This window comes from Stegostoma tigrinum, chromosome 5, assembly GCF_030684315.1.
Source record: "Stegostoma tigrinum isolate sSteTig4 chromosome 5, sSteTig4.hap1, whole genome shotgun sequence".
NCBI classification, from domain to species: domain Eukaryota; kingdom Metazoa; phylum Chordata; class Chondrichthyes; order Orectolobiformes; family Stegostomatidae; genus Stegostoma; species Stegostoma tigrinum.
The window spans coordinates 33,655,502-33,681,136 of NC_081358.1; the positions used below are offsets into that span (position 1 = coordinate 33,655,502).

At 45.6% G+C, this 25,635-nt stretch overlaps 2 protein-coding genes across 2 annotated transcripts in view; both read left to right on the top strand.

The window, feature by feature from the left end:
* LOC125451558 (gamma-glutamyl hydrolase-like) overlaps window positions 1-652 on the top strand; it is a 32,183-nt gene extending 31,531 nt beyond the window's left edge. The window contains exons 4-5 of the mRNA XM_059646338.1: window positions 188-325; window positions 479-652. Coding sequence (XP_059502321.1) covers window positions 188-325; window positions 479-600 — 260 coding nt within the window. The 3' untranslated portion in view covers window positions 601-652. The remainder of the gene's footprint in view (window positions 1-187; window positions 326-478) is intronic.
* An 8,964-nt stretch (window positions 653-9,616) lies between these two features.
* Window positions 9,617-25,635, top strand: part of LOC125451914 (gamma-glutamyl hydrolase-like) — a 49,993-nt gene continuing 33,974 nt past the window's right edge. The window contains exons 1-3 of the mRNA XM_048529656.2: window positions 9,617-9,840; window positions 14,564-14,675; window positions 17,105-17,155. Coding sequence (XP_048385613.1) covers window positions 9,735-9,840; window positions 14,564-14,675; window positions 17,105-17,155 — 269 coding nt within the window. The 5' untranslated portion in view covers window positions 9,617-9,734. The remainder of the gene's footprint in view (window positions 9,841-14,563; window positions 14,676-17,104; window positions 17,156-25,635) is intronic.

Below are 25,635 nucleotides of genomic sequence, written 5' to 3' on the forward strand. Positions count from 1 at the left end.
TGAAAGATTTTTATGTATTTTTGCTGTTGTATTTCGGTCTGTTGTCAAGTTAAAGTTTGTAATGTTTTTACCTTGGATATTTTCAACATTAGCCCCTTGTAGTGTGCAGACTGTAATTGTAATTTGATAGCTGAAGTGTTAGCGTTGGTATTCCTGGTTGATCTGATTATTTGTTATTTGAATACAGCTATTAAATACCCCATTTATGCAGTTCAGTGGCACCCTGAGAGAAGCCCTTATGAGTGGAATACAACCTCGAATATCCCACATTTCTCTGAAGCTGTTAAAGTCGCCTGGTATTTAGCTGATTTTTTTGTTAATGAAGGTATGATAGACAGCAGAAATAATTTGTAGCTTTTAGGGTTTATTTTCTGTGCATATCCTTGTGTTCCAACTGATAATGTTTGCTGTCTTTAAGTGTAAAAATTGTTAACAAGATAGTTTTGTCACTGAGAACTGTTTGTATTTTGTTTTTCAGCACGGAGGAACTTCAATCATTTCTCCAATACAACAGAAGAGGAGAAGGCATTGATTTATAACTATCCACCTGTGTACACTGGAAACATTTCCAAATTTGAGCAGATTTATGTAATTGATTAGAATTATTTCAACTGGACTTGTCTCAGTCAATCAATTAAATCTGATATACCCACTTTGTTGCAGACCATCCAGTCTTTGTGTTCTCTTAATACAAACTGATTATTTGGTGCAAAAACAGAAATTTATAGTGAAACTCAACAGCACTGATGAGATGAAAGCAGAGTCAACATTGAGATAACACAGTGTGAAGCTGGATGAACACAGTAGGCCAACCAGCATCAGAGGAGCAGGAAAGCTTGTCATTTTGGGTCGGGACCCTTCTTCAGAAATGGGGGAGGGGAAGGGGATTCTGAAATAAATAGGGAGATGGGGGAGGCGGACAGAAGATGGATAAAGGAGACAATATGGTGAGAGGAGACAGACAGGGCAAAGAGGTGGGGTAAGAGCCAATGAAGGTGAATGTAGGTGGGGAGTCAAGGAGGGGATAGGTCAGTCCAGGGAGGACGGACAGGTCAAGGGGATGGGATGATATTAGTGGGTAGGAAATAGCGGTGGGGTTTGAGGTGGGAGGAATGGTTATGGAGGCGGAGATTAGCTGGGCAGGTTTTGGCATGTGGTCGGTGGAGGGGAGATTTTGAAGTATGTGAAGTCTACATTGATACCCTTGGGCTGCAGGGTTCCCAAGCGAAATATGAGATGCTGTTCCTGCATCTTTTGGGTGGCGTCATTGTGGCAATGCAGGAGGCCCAGGATGGACATGTCATCCGAGGAGTTGGGCGGCTGGTGGTGGTAGGAGAGTTGAAATGGATCGCAATTGGGGTGTGTAGTTGTTTGTTGCAAACTGAGCTTGTGTTCTGCAAAGCAGTCCCCAAGCCTCCGTTTGGTTTCCTCAATGTAGAGAAGGCCACAACAGGAACAGCGGATACAGTATATCTCATTAACAGATGTGCAGGTGGAACATCTGTTTGATGTGTAAAGTCTTCTTAGGGCCTGGGATGGGGTGAGGGGGGAGGTATGGGGCAGGTGTAGCACTTGCTTTGGTTGCAGGGAAAAGTGCCAGGGTTGGTGGGGCTGTAGGGGTGTGTGGAGCAGACAAGGGAGTCACGGAGAGAGTGATCCCTCTGGAAAGCACGTAAGGATGGGGAGGGAAAAATGTCCTTGGTAGTAGGATCAGATTGCAGATGGCGGAAATGTCGGGGGATGATGCATTGGATTTGGAGGTTGGTGGGGTGGTGCGTGAGGATGAGGGGGATTCTGTTTTGGTTATTGTTGCAAATAGGGGGTGTGAGGGATGAGTTGTGGGAAATGCGGGAGACACGGCGAGGGCATTTTCGATCACTGTGGAGGGGAAGTTGCAGTTTTTGAAAAAAGAGGACATCTGGGATGTTCGGGAGTGGAATGCCTCATCTCGGGAGCAGAAGCGGCGGAGGCGAAGGAATTGGGAATAGGGGATGGGAATAGGAAGGTGAGTGAGAGGAGGAATATTCTAGTAGTTGTGGGAGTCGGTAGGTTTAAAATGGATATTGGTTTCCAGGTGGAGTCAACATTGAGTCCAGTGGCACAGTCACAGATGCCACCAGCCACCAGACTTGCTGAGTTTCATATCATTGGCTTCCTTCCACACTTTAGGGATTCAATCAGCCCATACTAACCCTCTGAAGAACATCCCACCAGACCTAGCCACAGCCCCCTATTTACCATGGCTAATATACCTACCCTGCACATGTGTGGGAACTGTGGGTAATTTAGCATGGCCTAACCCACTTAGCCAGCACATGTTTTGACATTGGGAAGGAGCCAAAGCACTAGAATGAAACCGACACAGACATGGAGAGGATATGCAAGCTCCACACAGTTGGATGTGTCATCGAAGCAGGTGCCTGGCTCTGTAGGGCAGCTGTGCTAACCCCATGGTTACTGTGCCACCCTTTAGATCATAGAATCCCTACAGTATGGAAACAGGCCCTTCAGCCCAACATGTCCACACCGAACCATGGAGCACCCCACCCAGACCCATCCTCCTACAACCCGTCTAATCTACACATCCCTGAACACTATGGGCAATTTAGCATGGCCAATCCACCTACCCCCCACATCTTTGGACTGTGGGAGGAAACCAGAGCACCAGGAGGAAACGCATGCAAACAGTGGGAGAATGTGCAGACTCGACACAGGCCATCACCCGAGGCTGGAATCGAACCCGGGTCCCTGGCGCTGTGAGGCAACAGTGCTAGCCACTGAGACACCGGTCTTTAGGGATTTCTATTTTAGTTTCTGATCCAACTCTAACTGTAAGCTATTCTTTGTTTAGTTTCTAATTATTTGCTGTATGTTTATGAATGTATGGGGGAAATTAGTAACATTAATTTTTATCAAATTGTTTAAAATTAATGCTGTGAAATTTTCCAAATGGAATTCAAACTTTGTAAGTTTCTGTACTATTTTATTTTGTGTCACCTTTGATTGGCAGAGATAAGGCACTCAGATTTTCATTTTCACATCTCTGTTCCATTACCCCCTGCTATAATACACACCCAGGCACATTGTATATCTCTTTCTGTACTTGCTGCAGCCTTTTCTGGATAGGCCATCAAATGCATTGCCCTCTCTTTCAGAATGCAGCAATAATCGCTAATCTCTAACAAATATGGGAATTCCCAGCATCTCCATCGCTCATCAAACCACACTGTTTTGTGACTAAATGCTACCTGAAAAATTAAGTTTCAGGGTCACGAGAATTTTGGGTGTTCACTTTTGTGAACAGTTAAAGCTGCAGTGAGTCTTTGTTAGAAGATCTCCAGGACATTTCAGGAGTTCCTGAGGGCAGTGCACAAGTCCCAACCATCTTCAGCTGCTTCATCCATGATCTTCCCTCCATGATAAGGTCAAAAGTGGGGATGTCCGCCGATGATTGCACAATGTTCAGGACCATTCGTGATTCCTCAGACACTGAAGCAGTCCCTGTTCAACTCAAACAAGATTTGCACAGTATCCAGGCTTGGCCTGACAAGTCACAAGTAACATTTGCACCACACAAATGCCAGGCAATAACTATATCTAATAAGAGATAATTTAACCATTGCCCCTTGACATTCAATGGTGTTACCATCACTGAATTCCCCACAATCAACATCCTGGGGGTTACTATTGACGAGAGTCTCAAGTGAACTCACCACATAAACACATGGGTCACAAGAGCAGGTCAGAGGCTGGGAATCCTGCTGTGAGTAACTCATCTCTTGACTCCCTAAAGCCTATCCACCATCTACAAGGAAAAAGTCAGGAGTGCAATGGAACACTGCCCACTTGCTTGGATGGGTGCAGCTCCAACAACACTCAAGAAGCTTGCTAGCAGCTAGGATAAAGCAACCCACTTGACTGGCATGATGTCCACAAGCATCCACTTTCTCCGCCACCAATGCTCACTAGCAGCAGTGTACTAATACAAGATGCACTACAGAAATTTGCCAAAGATCCTTAGATAGCACATTCCAAACCCACCACCACTTCTGTCCAGAAGGACACGGGCAGAAGATACATGGGAACACCACCAGCTGCAGTTTCCCCTCCAAGACACACACCATCCTGACTTGGAAATTTATCACCGTTCCTTCAGTGACTCTGGTCAAAATCCTGGAAATCCTTCCATCAGGGCATTGTGGGTCTAACCACAGCACACGGACTGCAGTAGTTCAAGAAGGCCGCTCACAGCCTTAACACCACTATCCTACCTACCATCCATCCCTACTTGCTCAGTGACCTCCCTCACCATTATCACCTATTGTTGGAGGTCCCTTTACAAACATCCCTGCTTGAAAGTTGCCGTGCTGGCAACAATGCATAGCACACAGTAACCATGGCTATGCAGTGATTAACAGGTTCAGCTGATGCCATGATAAATGGCATGTCGGAAACCACGTGGTTTGGAGCATTCTCTTCTTGCACCATGCTTTCTCATTAGACAAGCCTCTCATTCTAAGAAGAATCTGAGTAAAGAATCTCTGAACAGCTTTAATGCAAATAAGTCCCTTCATAAGGAGAGAAATGGAGAGTAAGCGAGTAGAAGGTAAGGTTCTTGAGAATTGAATTGAGTTAGGTTTATTGTCACGTACTCATATGAGTGCAGTAAAAAGTTTACAAGTCACCACTTACTGCAGCATCTTATGTACAAAGGTTCCTAGGTGCAGCATCTTAGTTACAAATAAGGAAAACAACGTCAAAAAGTTAAACATTACAGACCTTATCACTAAAACGTTAAAAAAAAGTTTAAAAAAAAACACAGTTCACGTATCAGCACCACAATCCACAAGCTCCTGGCCATGCTGGGCTCACACTGCCCACAGTGGCTCGACCTCTCCTACTCCAGAATTGACCTAGCCTCTGCCAGATGGCCCAAGCTGCCTGATCCTGCTTTTGCTACTGCCCGCCTATTGCTGCCTGCTCCTGCTAACGCCACTTTCTTTTGCTGTTACCTCTGAAAAGAAGCAAAAGATGAAGATGAAAAAGAAGAAAGGAGAAAGAAAGATGCAGCTGTCCAGGTGCTGTGAATGGACAGTTTCAGTGACCAAAACATTGCCTACCCTACTGCCATCTTGAAAAATAATGGCCTCTAATGATCTCTGAAGATGGGAAACATCTTATTTTTAAATGGTATCCATTTTCAGAGGCCATCTTGAGAGGTTGAGGGTCAGTCCAAAGAAGAGCAGGATGGGCTTGATCAAGATCAAGACCATCAGCCAGGTTCTTCCAGACTATGTTTTATCCTAGCTTCGAACCAGGTCATTGATGGATCACTGTCACTGAATCCAGGTCCTGAACATTCCTTATTAGCAGCAATATAGGTACATTTGTACCAGATAGAAAGTAGTGATAGAGGATGAACTGTACCAATGATTACGGATGGGCAACAAATGTTGACATTGGCCGTGGTTTTTAATTCCCATGATTTGGTGTAACCTTGACATCTGCAATTAAAGTGAGTCAAACTGCTCCATTGCTTGAGATGTCCTTGGCAGGCATCCTCATGGCTTCTACAGCTCCAGCATGTTAAGGGTTGTACAGATGTTCCTCTTTGGCTGTACCTACTGGAAGCTTTACGATCATTGGCAGAAGGGATGAGGAGTGATATTGCACCCTTTGAAGTGCCCTGTGATGGAGCTCCTGATGCAGATGCCTGTTACACCACCTCCTCCTGGTTTGCAACTGGCACCACCTGACGAGGAAGGACACCTGGATGAAGATCTGACACCTACCTTAACTTTGCATTCTCTCATCTGACCATTGCTATCTATACCCCATGCTATATTTACACCATGCAACTCCAAACAGCCACTGACTCTCTCTTAGAAACGTACAGAAACCTAGGAGATAGGGTAATTCATTCAACCTTTCAGCCTGCTCCACCATTCAATATGATCATGGTTGATCATCGAGCTCAATATTTTATCCTCACCCATATCCCCAATCCCTTTAGCCAGAAGAGCTATATCTACCTCCTTCTTGAAAATATATGATGTTTTGGCCTCAACCACTTTCTGTGCTAGGCTCACCACCCAGAAGACATTTTTCCTGAACCTAGCTGACCATGATAGTTGCCAACCTCTTCTGGGAAGGAAGCCCCAAGTGCTCACTCACTTTAAACCACGGGATCTTTCACCGCATATGGTTATTGACTCAGGAATTAGATGTTCAAGTCATTCTAGACAGGAAAAGAGTTAAAAACAGTGACAACAGGCTCAGCCGCTGCCTTTGTGAGTGATTATAGCAGGGCAGCCTGCTTGTTTTTCTATGCTCAGGGCTGAGATACACTTAACATTTCTGCTTATTGTGGAAGAGCCTTCAGGGGCAGCTAAGCAAATGCCACAGGCAGCGCCTGTCACTGGACCCTGCCAACCTTTAATCAGATGGTCCAAAGAGGCCAGTGACAACAAAGTGTGGAGCTGGATGAAGACAGCAGGCCAAGCAGCATCTGAGGAGCACAAAAGCTGACGTTTCAGGCCTAGACCCTTTTCTGATGAAGGGTCTAGGCCCGAAACATCAGCTTTTGTGCTCCTAAGATGCTGCTTGGCCTGCTGTGTTCATCCAGCTCCACACTTTGTATCTCGGATTCTCCAGCATCTGTAGTTCCCATTATCTCTGAGGCCAGTGATAATGATTGCACCCTGTAAGGGTGGGACCATCATCCTTGTTGCTGACTGCCTCTGCATTCACAATTCCCACCACCACGCCGCCCCCAGAGCCACCCAGTCCGTGCTCCTGCCAATCAGTGGGCTCTCTCCACGAACATCAGAGGCAACATTCTACACCTCCATCCTCCACCTATACAGCAGTGTGTGTAGAACAAGACTCCAGAAATGGCCTTGCTTCGGATTCATGCTCCAGGGGATTAAAAAATCAAGCTCAAAAACTTAATTTATAAAGGTTTATGATAAACATCTGAAAAAGAGTACAGAAGCATTCTATGAGAAGAGGATAATAAAATGTGAGGCTGGATGAACACAGCAGGCCAAGCAGCATCTCAGGAGCACAAAAGCTGACGTTTCGGGCCTAGACCCTTCATCAGAGAGGGGGATGGGGGGAGGGAACTGGAATAAATAGGGAGAGAGGGGGAGGCGGACCGAAGATGGAGAGTAAAGAAGATAGGTGGAGAAGGTGTGGGTGGGGAGGTAGGGAGGGGATAGGTCAGTCCAGGGAAGACGGACAGGTCAAGGAGGTGGGATGAGGTTAGTAGGTAGCTGGGGGTGCGGCTTGGGGTGGGAGGAAGGGATGGGTGAGAGGAAGAACCGGTTAGGGAGGCAGAGACAGGTTGGACTGGTTTTGGGATGCAGTGGGTGGGGGGGAAGAGCTGGGCTGGTTGTGTGGTGCAGTGGGGGGAGGGGATGAACTGGGCTGGTTTAGGGATGCAGTGGGGGAAGGGGAGATTTTGAAACTGGTGAAGTCCACATTGATACCATATGGCTGCAGGGTTCCCAGGCGGAATATGAGTTGCTGTTCCTGCAACCTTCGGGTGGCATCATTGTGGCAGTGCAGGAGGCCCATGATGGACATGTCATCAAGAGAATGGGAGGGGGAGTGGAAATGGTTTGCGACTGGGAGGTGCAGTTGTTTGTTGCGAACTGAGCGGAGGTGTTCTGCAAAGCGGTCCCCAAGCCTCCGCTTGGTTTCCCCAATGTAGAGAAAGCCGCACCGGGTACAGTGGATGCAGTATACCACATTGGCAGATGTGCAGGTGAACCTCTGCTTAATGTGGAATGTCATCTTGGGGCCTGGGATGGGGGTGAGGGAGGAGGTGTGGGGACAAGTGTAGCATTTCCTGCGGTTGCAGGGGAAGGTGCCGGGTGTGGTGGGGTTGGAGGGCAGTGTGGAGCGAACAAGGGAGTCACGGAGAGAGTGGTCTCTCCGGAAAGCAGACAGGGGTGGGGATGGAAAAATGTCTTGGGTGGTGGGGTCGGATTGTAAATGGCGGAAGTGTCGCATTATCCTCCGACACTTCCGCCATTTACAATCCGACCCCACCACCCAAGACATTTTTCCATCCCCACCCCTGTCTGCTTTCCGGAGAGACCACTCTCTCCGTGACTCCCTTGTTCGCTCCACACTGCCCTCCAACCCCACCACACCCGGCACCTTCCCCTGCAACCGCAGGAAATGCTACACTTGTCCCCACACCTCCTCCCTCACCCCCATCCCAGGCCCCAAGATGACATTCCACATTAAGCAGAGGTTCACCTGCACATCTGCCAATGTGGTATACTGCATCCACTGTACCCGGTGCGGCTTTCTCTACATTGGGGAAACCAAGCGGAGGCTTGGGGACCGCTTTGCAGAACACCTCCGCTCAGTTCGCAACAAACAACTGCACCTCCCAGTCGCAAACCATTTCCACTCCCCCTCCCATTCTCATGATGACATGTCCATCATGGGCCTCCTGCACTGCCACAATGATGCCACCCGAAGGTTGCAGGAACAGCAACTCATATTCCGCCTGGGAACCCTGCAGCCATATGGTATCAATGTGGACTTCACCAGTTTCAAAATCTCCCCTTCCCCCACTGCATCCCTAAACCAGCCCAGTTCATCCCCTCCCCCCACTGCACCACACAACCAGCCCAGCTCTTCCCCCCCACCCACTGCATCCCAAAACCAGTCCAACCTGTCTCTGCCTCCCTAACCGGTTCTTCCTCTCACCCATCCCTTCCTCCCACCCCAAGCCGCACCCCCAGCTACCTATTAACCTCATCCCACCTCCTTGACCTGTCCGTCTTCCCTGGACTGACCTATCCCCTCCCTACCTCCCCACCCACACCTTCTCCACCTATCTTCTTTACTCTCCATCTTCGGTCCGCCTCCCCCTCTCTCCCTATTTATTCCAGTTCCCTCCCCCCATCCCCCTCTCTGATGAAGGGTCTAGGCCCGAAACGTCAGCTTTTGTGCTCCTGAGATGCTGCTTGGCCTGCTGTGTTCATCCAGCCTCACATTTTATTATCTTGGAATCTCCAGCATCTGCAGTTCCCATTATCTATGAGAAGAGGAGACAGTTCCTGTTTGAGAGGCAGAGTGATGTCCTTCAGTGCTGTAATATCTGTCAATGTGTGATAATCCTAACTGGTTGAATCTGAGCTCAGAAAGTGCGGGAGCTCAATGAAGGCTAGGACGAGGTGGGGTGTGCCCCATATACTGAAATAGCAGCTCTATCCACACGCTCTCAATTGCGTATGGGGTGGTTTACACTTATGTTTTAATACCTACGCTGACTCCCACTCTCCGCCCAATGCCTTCACTCCCTCAATGTCTTTTCTGCGAACACTGAACCCCTTCCAATGCCCTCATTCCTCCAGCCCAATCACTCTATTCTTACCCCATTCCCTCAGTCCCTCCTCTATCCCCTCAGTCCCACAACCCATTTCCTCAACCCTAACCCTATTCCATCAATCCCTACCCTCCTCCTTCCCTTTCCCCTCCCCTGTCTGAGCTAATCCCACGGCAGCTGCTGGAAATAGATAAAGTCATGGGGCTGGATGCAATAACAACGGCTGTTAACTCCCGGGGACTAGGATCTGCCCTCCGCTTGCGGAGTTACACAAACTCACAGACGGCCGATTGCAGCAGGAAGTCAGCGCCTCTTTACAGTCTGCCTTTCGCAATCTCATTCAGAGTTCAAGGGTTTTGCAATGTTTTAAATATACACTTCCAGAATGGCAGCTGCTCGCTCGCCTGTCTGTCACACGGGCTTGTGTGTCTCCCTTTCCCTGCTGTGTGTTCAGCTCGCCGGCTCCCAGCTTAACCAGAGGCCGATCATTGGTAAGTGGGGAGGGGAAATCTCCCTCTCCCTCTCTGTTTCTGACGCTGCGAGAGAGAGAATAATCTCGGAAGTCATTGGGCTGAGAGTGATTCTCTCACCAACAGTAACGCTGAAAACAGAAATGCTGGAGAAACTCCGCAGATGGAGAGAGAGAAAGCAGAGTTAACATTCGGCTCCAATGTCACTTCTTCATCAGAGCCTGATTGACAGTAGTTAGGGAAAGATGGTGTATATACCCTAGGCGCGTGTATCGGCAAGGGGTGAGGAGCGGGTGGGGACGCAGCCCAGATTTGGGGGGTGGGGGGGAGAGAAAGTAAAGCTGATAATGGGGCCATGAGCCGGTGAAAATGGGCTGGCTGTGCTGAAAATAGCCCAGGTGATGACAGGGTATGTGGATGGGAAAAGGATTTGGGTTCGATTTAGAATCGTAAAGCTGTACAACATGGAAACAAACCCTTCAATCCAACTCGTCCATGCCGTCCAGATATCCTAAATTAATCTAGTCCCGTTTGCCAGCATTTTGGCCCATATCCCCCTACACCCTTTCTGTTCATATGATCATCCAGATGCCTTTTAAATGTTGTAATTGTACCAGCCTCCACCGCTTCCTCTGGCAGCTCATTCCATACATGCACCACCCTCTGTGCAAAAACTTGCCCCTCAGGTTCCTTTTTAATCTTTCCTCTTTCATCTTAAATCTATGCCCTCTAGTTTTGAGCTCCTCCAACCATAGGGAAAAAGACCTTGGCTACTCACCCCATGCATGTACCTCATGATTTTATAAGCCTCCATGAGGTCACCCCTCAGCCTCTGACACTCCAGGGGAAAATAATCCCAGTCTATTCAGTCTCTCCCTATAGCTCAAACCCTCCAACCCTGGCAACATCCTTGTAAATTTTTTCTAAACCCTCTCAAGTTTCACAACATCCTTCCTATAGAAGGGAGATTTATTGTTGTCACATGTACAGTTTGCTTTATTGTCACCTGCCCCTAAGTACAAAGTTTTCTTTTGCGAACAGTACAGCCAGATCATAGCGATCATAACAAACAAGGACGTACAGATCATAGGGTGCCTAGACAGTGCGGGGTTATGGCTGCACAGGAGGTGCACAAGGCAAGATCACGATTAAGCTTGAAATTAGACAGGCCCATTGTTCAGTCTAATAACAACAGGGAAGAAGTTCTTCTTGAACTTGTCGGTGCGTGTGTTTTTGCTTCTGTATCTGTATGCATCAGAAGATGTTGGAAGAAGGTATTACCGGAGTAAAAAATGAACAGTTTTGTTTTGGATGCAGTACAGGCAGATCCTTACCATACAAAGTGCATTAGGGTAAAGAAATACAATGTTATGGTTATAGTGAAGACACACAGAAAGTGAGATCTTTTTTGAAATTTGAGGGGTCCTTTCAGAAGTTTAATAACCATGGGGAAGAGGCCATTCTTGAATCCATTGGTCCATGCATCTAAGCTTTTGTATTTTCTGCCCAATGGAAGACGTTGGAAGAGATGATAATTGGGATGAGATCATCTCTTTGATTATGTCGGCTAACTTGCTGAGGCATAGAGAAGTGTAGGAGAGACAAACAGGAGGATCTCATTGGACCAGGCAACATCTGGAAGAAAGGAGCAGTCAGTATTTCAGATATAACTGTTCAGGACTGCCAAGATGCTGGACAGAGCAGGTGCCGTACCAGGCTGTTATGCACCTGGACAGTATGCTTTCAATGGTACATCTGTAAAAGCTGGTGAGGGACCTTATTGACATGCCAAATTTCCTGAGGAAGAAGGGGAATTGTTGTGCGTTTTTGACCATTGTATCTACGCGGGAAGTCCACGACAGACTGTTGATTAGCACCACTCCGAGGAACTTGGTGTTCTCCATCTTCTCAACCTCTGCTCCATTGATGTGGGTGGGGAGCATGTTCTCCTCCTTTTCTTCTTGAAGTCAGTCATCAGTTCTTTAGATTTGCTGACAGTGAAGTCATTCTGATTTTATCATTGCACCAAGCCCTCTGTCTCCTTTCTGTATTCTCACTCATCGTTGTTTGACATTCGTCCTACCATTGTGGTGTCGTTAGCGAACTTGCAGCTGGCATTTACTTGGAATTTAGCAACACAGTCATGGGTGTACAGATAGTTCAACAGGGGGCTGAGGATGCATCCTTGAGGGGGCTCCAGTGTTGAATGTTATTGTGGAAGAGGTACAATTACCTATCCTCACTGATTGTTGCCTATGGGTCAGAAAGTTGAGGATCCAGTTGCAGAGGGTGGAGTTGAGACCAAAGTCACACAGTTTTGAGATCAGTCTAGAGGGGATAATGGTGTTGAAGGTGGAGCTGTAGTCAATGAGCAGGAGTCTGATGTAGGTGTCTTTGTGGCCCAGATATTCCAGGGATGAGTGCAGGGCTAGGGATATGGCATCCACTGTGGGCCTATTACGTCGGTAGGCAAATTGTAGGAGTTTGAGGCAGGCTGGGAAACTACACTTGATGTGGACCATTGTGTTGGAGGTCACTGGTAGTGTTGATGATGGTGGTTCAGTAGACCGTTTCGCAACGCTGTGCTTTGTAGCAGTTCCGATTTCCGAGGGAACTGCAGCATTCCGGGTGCAACAGAGGCATTTTGTTGCAATTACGTCCTTCTCATAGTGCAGTGACCCGAACTACGCACACTTAGTGCTCAGAACGAGAGTGACTCTTAGCCTGCAACACAGAAGGGGCTGAGGGATAGTTCCTGGGCTTTGAGCTTCACAGCACACTAAGGCTTGAATCCAGGCTGGTGTATACGTAAATTTTCAGATCCACTAGCACCAGCGGTAGTGTTGAAACTGGCTTTATTAACCTCTATCCTTGCGTTTTTCTTCAAGGGATAAACACCAAAATATATCTGTAGTTAGGCACATTATCTGCAGAAGGCCACTCACTTTTGAGCAGGGAGTTGTCAGCTTTTTGTTATCCCAGTGCTTGCTACACAAACTGCTGGCTCATGCTGCCCTTCTGATGTTGATGTAGCATGGTGTCACGTTGCAACATGGCCCTTCCCTTTGCTGTGATGAGCGACTGCTTCGACATCTGCACTAAAAGGCAATGCATACCACAGCCTGTAGCTGAACACAAAGGACCTTAAAGCATTTCTGACCCAGATAGAGACAGCCAGGCAGTTACTCAATGAGTGAGGGCTGAGAAATGAATGGTTTAACTCTGTTAGGAGGAGGCGCAGAGAAGATTTACCAGGGATATTGTCTGGAATTAAGCATTTCAGTGACGAAGAGAGGCTGGATAAGCTCGGGTTGTTTTCTTTGCATCAGAGAAGGTCGAGGAGGAACCTGATAAAAGTGTGTAATATTATGAGGGCATGGACAGGGTAGATAGAGAGCAGCTGTTCCCCTTTGTTGAAGGGGCATAATTTTAAAAAAATAGGTAGGAGGTTTAGATGGGATTTGAGGAAAAACGTTTTCATCCAGAGGGTAACGAAATGTGAGGCTGGATGAACACAGCAGGCCCAGCAGCATCTCAGGAGCACAAAAGCTGATGTTTCGGGCCTAGACCCTTCATCAGAGAGGGGGATGGGGAGAGGGTTCTGGAATAAATAGGGAGAGAGGGGGAGGCGGACCGAAGATGGAGAGAAAATAAGATAGGTGGGGAGGAGAGTATAGGTGGGGAGGTAGGGAGGGGATAGGTCAGTCCAGGGAAGACGGACAGGTCAAGGAGGTGGGATGAGGTTAGTAGGTAGGAAATGGAGGTGCGGCTTCTCCATCATTCTCCACCTCCATCTCCTACCTACTAACCTCATCCCACCTCCTTGACGTATCCGTCTTCCCTGGACTGACCTATCCCCTCCCTACCTCCCCACCTATACTCTCCTCTCCACCTATCTTCTTTTCTCTCCATCTCCGGTCCGTCTCTCCCTCTCTCCCTATTTATTCCAGAACCCTCACCCCATCCCCCTCTCTAATGAAGGGTCTAGGCCCGAAACGTCAGCTTTTGTGCTCCTGAGATGCTGCTGGGTCTGCTGTGTTCATCCAGCCTCACATTTCGTTATCTTGGATTCTCCAGCATCTGCAGTTCCCATTATCACTCATTCAGAGGGTGATGGCAGCCTGGAATACACTACCTGGGAGGGTGATTTGAGGTGAGAAACCCCACAACCTTGAAAATCTACTTTGAGCACTTGAAGTGTTATAATTTTCAAGTCTGAGAGTCCATTGTGGGAAAATGAGACCAGTGAAGGGAATAGTATACTTTTGGAGATGCAGACTTGATTGGCCAAACAACATCATCTTCTGTATCAGAGATAATGGGAACTGCAGATGCTGGAGAATCCAAGATGTTAAAAGTGTGGAGCTGGATGAACACAGCAGGCCAAGCAGCATCTCAGGAGCACAAAAGCTGACGTTTCGGGCCTAGACCCTTCACCCTGTGCTCCTGAGATGCTGCTTGGCCTGCTGTGTTCATCCAGCTCCACACTTTAACATCTTCTGTATGTATGTTTTCACAGAATTACAGAATCAACATGGTGTAGGGAGAGGTTGGCAGTGTCCAAGTATAATATGAGTAGCCATCAGCCTGAGAAGTTAATTGCGTCTTTCTTAACAGATGCTGAATATTGCCAACATTTTCCATTATTTTGTTTCGGATTTCCGACATCCACAGTATTTTGCTTTGGGATTGATGGGGTATGTTTATTTAGTGGTTGCTGAAATTGACCTGGTTTATTTTTTAGGTATTCTGGCTGAGAAAACATATGGTCATTTTGAGAGATTTGGTGACAGCTACATTGCAGCATCATATGTTAAATATTTGGAATCTGCCGGGGCTCGAGTTGTGCCCATAGGGTAAGTTTGGACCATCCCTGCACACTTCATGTTTTGAGCAGAATTTAGTGACCATCCTGAAGGCAGGTTTGGAAATATGGAGTACTCCATAGTTTTGGAGGATGCAGGATTCGGACACCAGGACCGTGTTTCGGCCCAATTAATTCCAGGGCGGGGAAACTTGTGGAAGGTCTTCCCTCCCAGTGGGTGGGTAGATGTCATACAGTGAGCTGCCCAGTTGCCTCTTGTTGCAAACTCTCCCACACTGCCACTCTTATGCCACCCTCATTCCACCCATTCTTCCCCCACCACCCCCCTCCCCCCTTCCTGTGGCTTAGGTCTCAGACTGTGGTGGGTGCATTGACTGTATCTGCCAGTGATCATGGTGGCGCTAGTGGGCAATTGACAGCTGTAAACCAAAGACTGATGTGAAGCTCCCATAGTTCAGCAGTCAGCAAGTAGGCCTTGTGTTGCCAACATGAAATTCCACCCTCAGCACCAGCCCTGAGTTTGTACAAGGGAAGGTACTGTAGGAAAGTCAGGATGGAAGTCCCCAAGTTTAACCATTTGACTAAAGCACTGTGACTTGAATATCTGCAGAATATGTATGGAGTGCAGAAAATAACCAAGAAGGCTAATGGAATGCTGGTCTTCAATCTAAAGGGCTGAAGTATAAGGATCCAGAAGTTCTGCAGTTATATAAAACCCTAAATAGACTCCACTTGGAGTACTGCAAGCAGACCTGGGCACCACACCTTTTAGCCCTGGGGGGGTTCACAAGAATGATACCTGAGTTTAAATTGAGGGGAGATTAGACAAATTAGGCCTTTATTCACGAGAATTTGGAGAGTTTGGGATCTGACCATAGTCTTCAGGATGTTTACAGGAAAAGTCAAGGTAGATAAAGATAAACTATTCTCATTTATTGAAGATTCTAGCACTAACAGCATAGTCTGAGAATTAGGGCCAGACCATTTAGGAGCAAGAGAATGTAGAGTTGTACAGCACAAGATATTAGAAAGAACTTCCAGTAGAAGTCTGAAGCTGTCTTCCTCAAACAGTGGTAGATGCTAATTCAATTATTAAGTTTAAATCTTGGGTGAGTTGGCATAGCCTGTAGTTTTTTTTTTGTTTTTTTTCTAACTCTCTCTCTCTCCTTCCTGGAGAGCAGATTAATCTGCTGAGACAGAATCAGTGGAGTTCTGGTACATTGCATTCCACTTATATCATATCTAGTTTTATCACTTATATCCATTCAGGTACATAGGTTGGTGAAGAATGCATTTGCCATGTCTGTTTTTATCAATGACAGCATGACTCCCAACTCATATACAAGACTTGGTAAGGTCACAAACAGAAACAGAAACTTGCTGGAAAAGCTCAGCAGGTCTGGCAGCATCTGTGCAGAGAAAATCAGAGCTAACGTTTCTGGCCCAGTCTGCTATCCAATGAGGAAGGGTTACCAGACCTGAAACATTAACTGCCAGACCTGCTCAGCTTTTCCAGTAACTTTTGGTTTTTGTTCCTGATTTACAGCATCTGCCATTCTTTCGTTTTTTTTATTGGTAAGGCCACATTGGAATAATGCATACAATTCTGGTTGCTGTGCTATAAGAAGGATGTTATTAAGCTGGAAAGGGTGCAAAGAAGATGTACAAGGATGTTACTGAGACTCGTTTGCATTATAAGGGGATGCTGGATAGGCTGGAACTTTGTTTTTCCCTGGGTCACCATATAGAGGTTTAAAAAATCATGAGGGGCATAGACATGGTGAATAGATCAATGTCTTTTCCTCTGGGTAGGGGAATACAAACCTAGAGGGCATAGGTTAAAGGTGAGAGGGGAAAGATTTAAAAGGGACCTGAGGGGCAACACTTTTACGCACTGGGTGATGTGTGTACAGAATGAGCTGCCAATGGAAGTGATAGAGGCCGGTACAATTACAACATTTAAAATACATTTGGACAGGTACATGATTAGGAAAGATTTTGAGAGATATGCGCCTAATGCAGGCAGATGGGACTAGTTCAATTTAGGAAACTTGGTCAGCATAGATGGAGTTGCGGCAAAGGGTCTGTTTCCATACTGTATGACTCTCTACTTGATCTCTAAGGGTTAAGTTGCAACACCCTAGTCCTTGGAAAGAGACAACAGGTGATGGTTAACCTAAAGGTTACCATGCCTCGGGCATTAGTTTCATTGAAGTAGAATTAACTAATCCTGTTGTCTCCTTGTCTTTACTGATTATTTTGGCACTTTAAATTTAATTATACTTAAATGAAATTTTTATTGGATAACTAGTATTACAATTTTTAGCTATGTTTATATGGCAATCACTTCTTTAGTATGTCTTTGCCCAAGACTGAAATCGCGAACTGAACTGTTGTTGTATGATTCATAGTCAAATGTGGTAAAATTAATCCAAAGAAAATCCTGTTCTTCTCCAATAGTATTAACCTAACAGAAGATCAGTGCCAGAAACTCTTTTACTCCATCAACGGGTAAGTGTTTCTTGTTTTGTTAAATCACAACTGACGTGATTTTGTATTTGGATGGTATTTATTGTGTGTTATTGCAACTTTAGCCTTTTCATGTCAGGTTTGCAGTAAGATGCAAGATGTTCTGCTTTTGAACACGTAAAGCATCTTCATGCCTATAGTATAAGGGATAATTTTTCTGTATTGCGGTCAACAGGTGCTGCATTACAAAATATACTCTGCTGAGGTATTTTGCATTTACAAGGTTTGAGTAGATAAATTGAGGGAGCAAGGTTGGAATTCAGTTTGCATGGATTTAACTGTGTGAAAATAAGCAGTTGTTTTGATATATTTATATTGTTCTCGATGAGGAAAATTTTCCTATTCCCATTTCTCCTTTTGCCAACAGTATAAAAATGATTAGCAACTTCTAAGCTGCAGCTTGCTTTTGTAAATACTAGAAATAGTGGATTTAATTTATTGTGGTAGATTTATTTTACAAAATAATCTCCCAGGACTCAGGTACAGTGTCAAATGTTTTTTTTTGCCAGCGCCCTGGGAGAGCTCCACCTCAAAGATTCTGAAGCAGGACTCTGCCCAGCCGACAAACCATCAAATAGTTAAACATTGTGAAGCATGAAGCAAAACACTATATGAATTCCAACCTGATCTTTTTTAGGCTTACATTAACCAAAATACCTCTGCCGCAGATTGCTACGAGGCAGGGTATCTGGTACCCTGATCTTACCTATCACCCCTATCTTCTCTCTGGGGTCTGCTTGTGGTAGCTTTGTGAGACCAGCTGAGTGTTCAGTTTAATTCAAACATTTTTGAATAGAATAAAATAGGAATAAATGAACTTCTTGCTGAACCATCTAAATTCCTGAATTCTTTCTAATGTCATCTCTTAACCCCACTTCTGGTCACCTTTCTAAAGGGATGATGTTGTTAGACATGAGAGAGTGCAGAAAAGATTTACAAAGATGTTTCTGGGACTGGCAGGTTTGAGACGTAGGGAAAGGCTGAATGGGCTGGACTTTTTTTTATTTTCCCTTGGAGCATCAGGGTTTGAGGAGTGACCTTATAGAGGTTTACAAAATCATGAGGGCCATGGATAGGATGATGAGCCAAAGTCTTTTTCCCCAGGGTAGGGGAGTACAAAACTAGAGGGCATAGGCTTCTGGTGAGAGGGGAAAAATATAAAAATGACCTGAGGGGTAGCTTTTCCATGCAGAGGGTAGTGTGTGTATGGAACGAGTTGCTAGACGAAGTGGTAGAGGCTGGGACGATGACAATATTTAAAAGGCACCTGGATGGGTACATGAATAGGAAGGGTTTAGAGGGATATGAGCCAAATGCTGGCAAATGGGTCTGGGTCAGATTGGGATGTCTGGTCAGCTCAGACAAGTTTGACTGAGGAGTTTGTTTTCATATTGTATTGTTACGCTCCCAGTGAATTGTTCGTGGGGCTAACCCATATGCAATATTTTTCCCTTACAGAGTTAAACATTTTGAGTTCAGAGGAGCGAATTGTAATTCTGGTTTCTAGGCACAAAGGAGCAAACTTTTTTTGTGGCTTCGTAGGTGAAATCACCTTTTGTCTGCAGTGGCCATGAATAATGTAACACCACTAATGGGGGAAAAAAGTTGCAGATATTTTTGGTGGTTTTACCAATGCATGTTTTACCTAGGCACCATTCATTGCTTGTTACTGTGAGAGGTTAATGCTCAGTTGCTTGTGGGTTGCTACTGTCAGCCTAGGTAATGGCATTACAATCGCTTGATGTGTTCCGATTTATAGAGGTAGATTTTCTGTGCCTTTTTAGAAGAACTTTTTTTTGTTAACAGTTAAAGATCAGTCTCAGTTTTGTTTATTTCTATCCAGTAATGCAGGTAACTGGAAGGGCAGTATGTTCTACAGATTAGATTTAACAATGGCACTAATACTATATTGAATTATTTACCTTGTTGATAGAGATTAGCACTATGAAGTCAAGGTGCACTAATATGCATGTGGCAATTTGTATTTCGCTCTTGTTTAACATCGCCCTCACATGCTATTTCTGTTGAAGTCAGCAGGCAGTAATCAAACTGACAAAAAGAAATATTTCTGATGTGATAACTAAATGTCAAAAGCACCATTTATAGCATTGGTTGCAAAGATTAACCATATTATTCAGGTGTCAATTCAGTGTTTAATTTGATTCTACTATTTAAAAATGCTGACATTAAAAGAATTGCGTGACTGAAAATGTAACAGCTGTGGTTATATGCTTACAAAGTCATATTTTGGTAGTGTTTGAGGACTTTGAAAGAGATGCAAGTTGATTTTGCTTCAAGATTTGAATAACTGAGAGATTAAACTAAATTTATTCTCATTGTGGAATAAATATTTTAAAAGTAATATTCAGTTTGAGAAGTTGTCCCAGAGAAGTATCTTGTGCAAAATTAGAACTAATATCTTATTTGAGATAAACTTCCATCTTATTAGGGAAAACTCTGCTGCTCGGTAAACTTAAACTGAAAGTATTTCAGTACATTCAGTTCTGTGTTTTTTTGAAGGGATTGGGCAGATATGAAGTTTAGGACAGGGCACTGACTGATTTTCTTTTGCTAGGCTGTATTTAGTACCCTTAACAATAATCAGTAAATGGGTTTTTGCTTCAGAAAAAGAAACGAGGATTACATAACACATACAAAATGGTAACTGAATCCTACTTGTATCAGTGATAATGGGAACTGCAGATGCTGGAGAATCCAAGATAACAAAGTGTGGAGCTGGATGAACACAGCAGGCCAAGCAGCATCTCAGGAGCACAAAAGCTGACATTTCGGGCCTAGACCCTTCATCGGAGAGGGAACTGGAATAAATGGGGAGAGAGGAAGAGGCGGACTGAAGATGGAGAGAAGACAAGATAGGTGGAGAGGAGAGTATAGGTAGGGAGGGGATAGGTCAGTCCAGGGAAGATGGGCAGGTCAAGGAGGCGGGATGAGGTTGTAGGTAGGAAATGGAGGTGCGGCTTGAGGTGGGAGGAAGGGATGGGTGAGAGGAAGAACAGGTTAGGGAGGCAGAGACAGGCTGGGCTGGTTTTGGGATGCAGTGGGAGGAGGGGTCGAGCTGGGCTGGTTTTGTGATGTAGTGGGGGGAGAGGAAGAACTGGGCTGGTTTTGGGATGTAGTAGGGGAAGGGGAGATTTTGAAGCTTGTGAAGTCCACATTGATACCATTAGACTGCAGGGTTCCCAAGCGGAATATGAGTTGCTGTTCCTGCAACTTTTGGGTGGCATCATTGTGGCACTGCAGGAGGCCCTACATATCATCCTCCGACGCTTTCGCCATCTACAATCCGACTCCACCACCCAAGCCATTTTTCCATCCCCACCCTTGTCTGCCTTCGGGACCGACCACACTCTCTGCGACTCCCTTGTCCGCTCCACACTCCCCTCCAACCCCACCACACCCGGCACCTTCCCCTGCAACCACAGGAAGTGCTACACTTGCCCCCACACAACCTCCCTCACCCCCATCCCAGGCCCCAGGATGACCTTCCATATCAAACAGATGGTCACCTGCACATCTGCCAATGTGGTATATTGTATCCTTTGCACCTGGTGTGGCTTCCTCTACATTGGGGAACCCAAGCGGAGGCTTGGGGACCGCTTTGCAGAACACCTCTGCTCGGTTCGCAACAAACAACTGCACCTCCCAGTCGCGAACCATTTCAACTCCCCTCCTCCCATTCCTCAGACGACATGTCCATCACGGGCCTCCTGCAGTGCCACAATGATGCCACCCAAAGGTTGCAGGAACAGCAACTCATATTCCGCTTGGGAACCCTGCAGCTCAATGATATCAACGTGGACTTCACAAGCTTCAAAATCTCCCCTTCCCCCACCGCATCCCACAACTAGCACAGTTCTTCCCCTCCCCCCAATGCATCACAAAACCAGCCCAGCCTTTCTCTGGCTCCCTAACCCGTTCTTACTCTCACCCATCCCTTCCTCCCACCTCAAGCTGCACCTCCATTTCCTACCTACTAACCTCATCCCGCCTCCTTGACCTGTCCATCTTCCCTGGACTGACCTATCCCCTCCCTCCCTCCCCACCTATGCTCTCTTCTCTACCTATCTTCTTTTCTCTCCATCTTCGGTCCACCTCCCCCTCTCTCCCTATTTATTCCAGTTTCCTCTCCCCATCCCTCTCTTTGAAGGGTCTAGGCCCGAAATGTCAGCTTTTGTGCTCCTGAGATGCTGCTTGGCCTGCTGTGTTCATCCAGCTCCACACTTTGTTATCTTCAGTTACCACTTTGCTTTTTTTTGAGCAGCCACCTTAGCTAAGAATCATCTCTTTCAGTTCAATTGTGCACCGTCAAATGTCATTTGAGAATATCCAATAGCAGAGTCACTGCTAGAGTAAATACGTTTGGAGCCAAAATTGGATAACTTAAAAGTGAGACAAAGGCTTAGAGGACCTAAACATTAACAGAAGGAAAGCATGTAAAACGATAGAGAAATGGCTAAAATACAGTAATGCTTATATGATATATACTTATATTGCCTTCATATATTTTGCACAATGATGTTTGAAGTTCTGCAAGCCAGAACAGTATGCAGATCCAGATATGCTTCTACATTTTGATTGTATTAAATCCCAAGCTGATTCTATCCACTAGAGGATGTATTAATCAGGAAATGTGTAAAATCTAGCATTGTAAGACTTTTACCTATGTCTCCAGTGCATTATACCAATTATTATCTTTGGAGTAAATCATATTGATTGAAATCTCAGAAATATGGCCAGAAGTCAGTCAACACCAGTTTATAAATCCGGAACAAAAGCAAAGTTGCTGGAAAAGCTCAGCAGGTCTGGCGGCGTCTGTGAAGGAGAAAACAGAGTTAACATTTTGGGTGCGATGACCCTTCCTCAGAACAGTTTATAATCCACTAGGTTTATTTGAAATCACAAGCTTTTGGAGCACTGTTACTTCATCAGGTGAATTCAGAAAGCTTATGATTTCACACAAACCTGTTAGACTGTAGCCTGACGTTGTGCGATTTCTGACTTTGTCCACCCCAGTCCAACACCGGCACCTCCACGTTACAGATATGTAATGGGAGGAACCAATATTTTCATTAAAATTTCATTGTTTTGCATGACCAGCTTTTCTTTTTAATTCTAGCTCTATTTAATTGTTTCTTTTGCATGGCTTCATTGTGGGATATTTAAATAAAACAAGGATTGCATTATGCCCTCTCGGCTGTAGTGCGGCGAGACATGCACACAGCTTAATGGAAGCATTGTTGAAACTTAGAGTAAACCAGCATATCTCATTGATTTAGTTCTTTGGCTGAAGATGGTTGTAGATGTTTCAGCCTTGGCTTTTGGCACCATGTTTAATTGGAATAGATGCATTTACAATGTCTCCTGTCAATAGGCGCTGAATTGTCCACCTGTATTCCCTTTTGGAATTGGCAGGAGTTAGTTGATCAATATAAAAACACTTGCTGTATCTATTGGAGATAATGGGAACTGCAGATGCTGGAGATTCCAAGATAATAAAATGTGAGGCTGGATGAACATTTCATTATGCTGTATCTATTAGCAGGTTTTTGTTATTTAGCTTTTCATGTAAAAGCTTCTATAAATATATATTAAAGCAGAATGACTACATTAATCACTGGTCACCTAGAGTCCGCTTCCGGCATCAATGAGTTTATTAAAGTTACACCAGTGGGATGAAACCTCTGGGGTTCCAGAGCTGCTTCACTGATCAAAGGAAGGACATAAAAGTTTACAGAGATAATGGGAACTGCAGATGCTGGAGAATCTGAGATAATAAAGTGTGGAGCTGGATGAACACAGCAGGCCAAGCAGCATCTCAGGAGCACAAAAGCTGACGTTTCGGGCCTACGCCCTTCATCAGAAAAGGGGGATGGGGAGAGGGTTCTGAAATGAATAGGGAGAGAGGGGGAGGCGGACCGAAGATGGATAGAGGAGAAGATAGGTGGAGAGGTTTTACACATTGTTTTCAGACTGCCTTTAACTCTTACAAAGCAATTGTATTATCAGTTGGTTACGTGCACTTCCAATCGGATTAATCATGTGGCTGCGCGTTCAATGATAGACAGACAGCTTTATGGCGAACCCTAAGTTTTCCCACAATGTATATCAAACATCCATATCTTTCACCATGCATCTTATTCAACTACATACCAATCCTGCTGACTTGTGTTATTCAATCCTCCCTACTCTCCAGGGCTGTCTGTCCATTGAAATTTAGTTTGTTGGTCACATTTAGAATTTCAGTATACTTACATAGGTGGATATAATATATAGTGACAATTACCTAAAGTGACATAATAACTGTAGGATAACAAGGTGTGGAGCTGGATGAACACAGCAGGCCAAGCAGCAGCATCAGAGGAGCAGGAAGGCTGATGTTTCAGGTCTGGACCCTTCTTCAGAAATGGGGGAGGGGAAGGGGATTTTAAAATAAATACGGAGAGAGGGGGGAGGTGGATAGAAAATAGATAAGGGAGAAGATAGGTGGAGAGGAGACAGACAGGTCAAAGAGGCGGGGGGTGGAGCCAGTAAAGGTGAGGTAGGTGGGGAGTTAGGGAGGAGATAGGTCAGTCAAGGGGGCAGGATGAAGTTAGTAGGTAGGATATGGGGGTGGGGCATGAGGTGGGAGGAGGGGATAGGTGGGAGGAAGGGCATGTTAGGGAGACGGGGACGAGCTGGGCTGGTTTTGCGATGCAGTTGAGGGACAGGAGATTTTGAAGCTTGTGAAGCCTGCCCCCTCATCTCCTCCCCACTCCCCCCCCCAACCACCGCCATCCCATACCCCAAGAAAATCTTCCACATCAAGCAGATGTTCCCCTGCACATCTGCTAATGTGGTATACTGTATCCAATGTTCCCGATTGTGGCCTCCTCGACATCGGGGAAACCAAGTGGAGGCTTGGGGACTACTTTGTGGAACACCTACGCTCGGTTTGTGACAAACGACTGCACTTCCCAGTCACGAACCACTTCAAATCTCTTGCCCGCTGCTTGGACGACGTGTCCACCCTGGGCCTCCTCCAGTCCCACAATGATGCCACCCGAAGGTTGCAGGAACAGCAACTCATGTTTCTCTTGGGAACCCTGCAGCCCAATGGTATCAATGTGGACTTCACAAGCTTCAAAATCTCCCCTTGCCCAGCCGCATCCCAAAGCCAGCCCAGCTCGTCCCCTCCTCCTTCACCTGCCCGTCCTTTCTCCCACCTATCCCTTCCTCCCACCTCAAGCCCCAACCCCATCTTCTACTTACCAGCCTCATCCCACCTCCTTGTCCTGTCCGTCCTCCCTGGACTGACCTACCCCCACACTGACTCCCTACGTACATTCACCTCTACTGGCCGCAACCCTGCCTCTTTGACCTGTCCGCCTCCTCTCCACCTATCTGCTCTTTTATTCTTCTTCCATCTGCCTCCCCTCCCTCTCTATTTATTTCAGAATCCCCTTCCCCTCCCCCATTTCTGAAGAAGGGTTCAGACCCAAAACATCAGCTTTCCTGCTCCTCTGGTGTTGCTTGGCCTACTGTGTTCATCTAGCTCTACACCTTGCTTTCTCAGATTCTCCAGCATTGGCAGTTCCCAGTATCTCTTAATTATTGTAGGATCAGGCTTCTCTTCCATCTGTAATAAATCACAAATTTTGAATTTATTGGTCAAAGGAGGCTGGTATCATGGGTGTTTCTTATCAAAACAGTCTAAAGCTGACTATCTGTTGAAATCCTATTAAATCCCTTGATGTTGAATACACTTTAAACTGGTATTGTATACATGTATTTACAATTAGTTAAGATCCTTTAGGTGATCGTAATGTGAGTCAAGCTTTTTCCCTTCCAGCCCATTTTGAATAGCAAACTTTAAGTTAACTTTCAAGGTAGGCTTCTACCAGTGTTTCCCTTATCAGAGGTGCCTTACTGTGAGCAATCAGAGATAATGGGAACTGCAGATGCTGGAGAATCCAAGATAACAAAGTGTGTAGCTGGATGAACACAGCAGGCCAAGAGGCATCTTAGGAGCATAAAAGCTGACGTTTCGGGCCTAGACCCTTCATCCCACCAGCTTTTATGCGCCTAAGATGCTGCTTGGCCTGCTGTGTTCATCCAGCCCCACACTTTGTTACTGTGAGCAATGGTTCTTTTTAAACTACTTCTTCATAAAACCCTACTTCATGATTTCTGCAAGGCACTTTATTATCTTATCTGATTGCTAAGAGTACAAAGGCCATTATTGTAACTATGTAAATGACTGTTTCAGTTAACAATCATCTTCGGCCTTTTGATGTCAACGATTTTAAAAAACCGTGGCAGCCATTTTATGTAACTAAGAACCATGGGTAGTCATAACACTTACACAGGGAAGAGAAGAGTAAGAGTGGCAGTATAGAGGGAAATGTTTATGACTGAAGGAATGTAATGTTGCTGTTGTAAACTTTCAGAATAACTAGACTCTA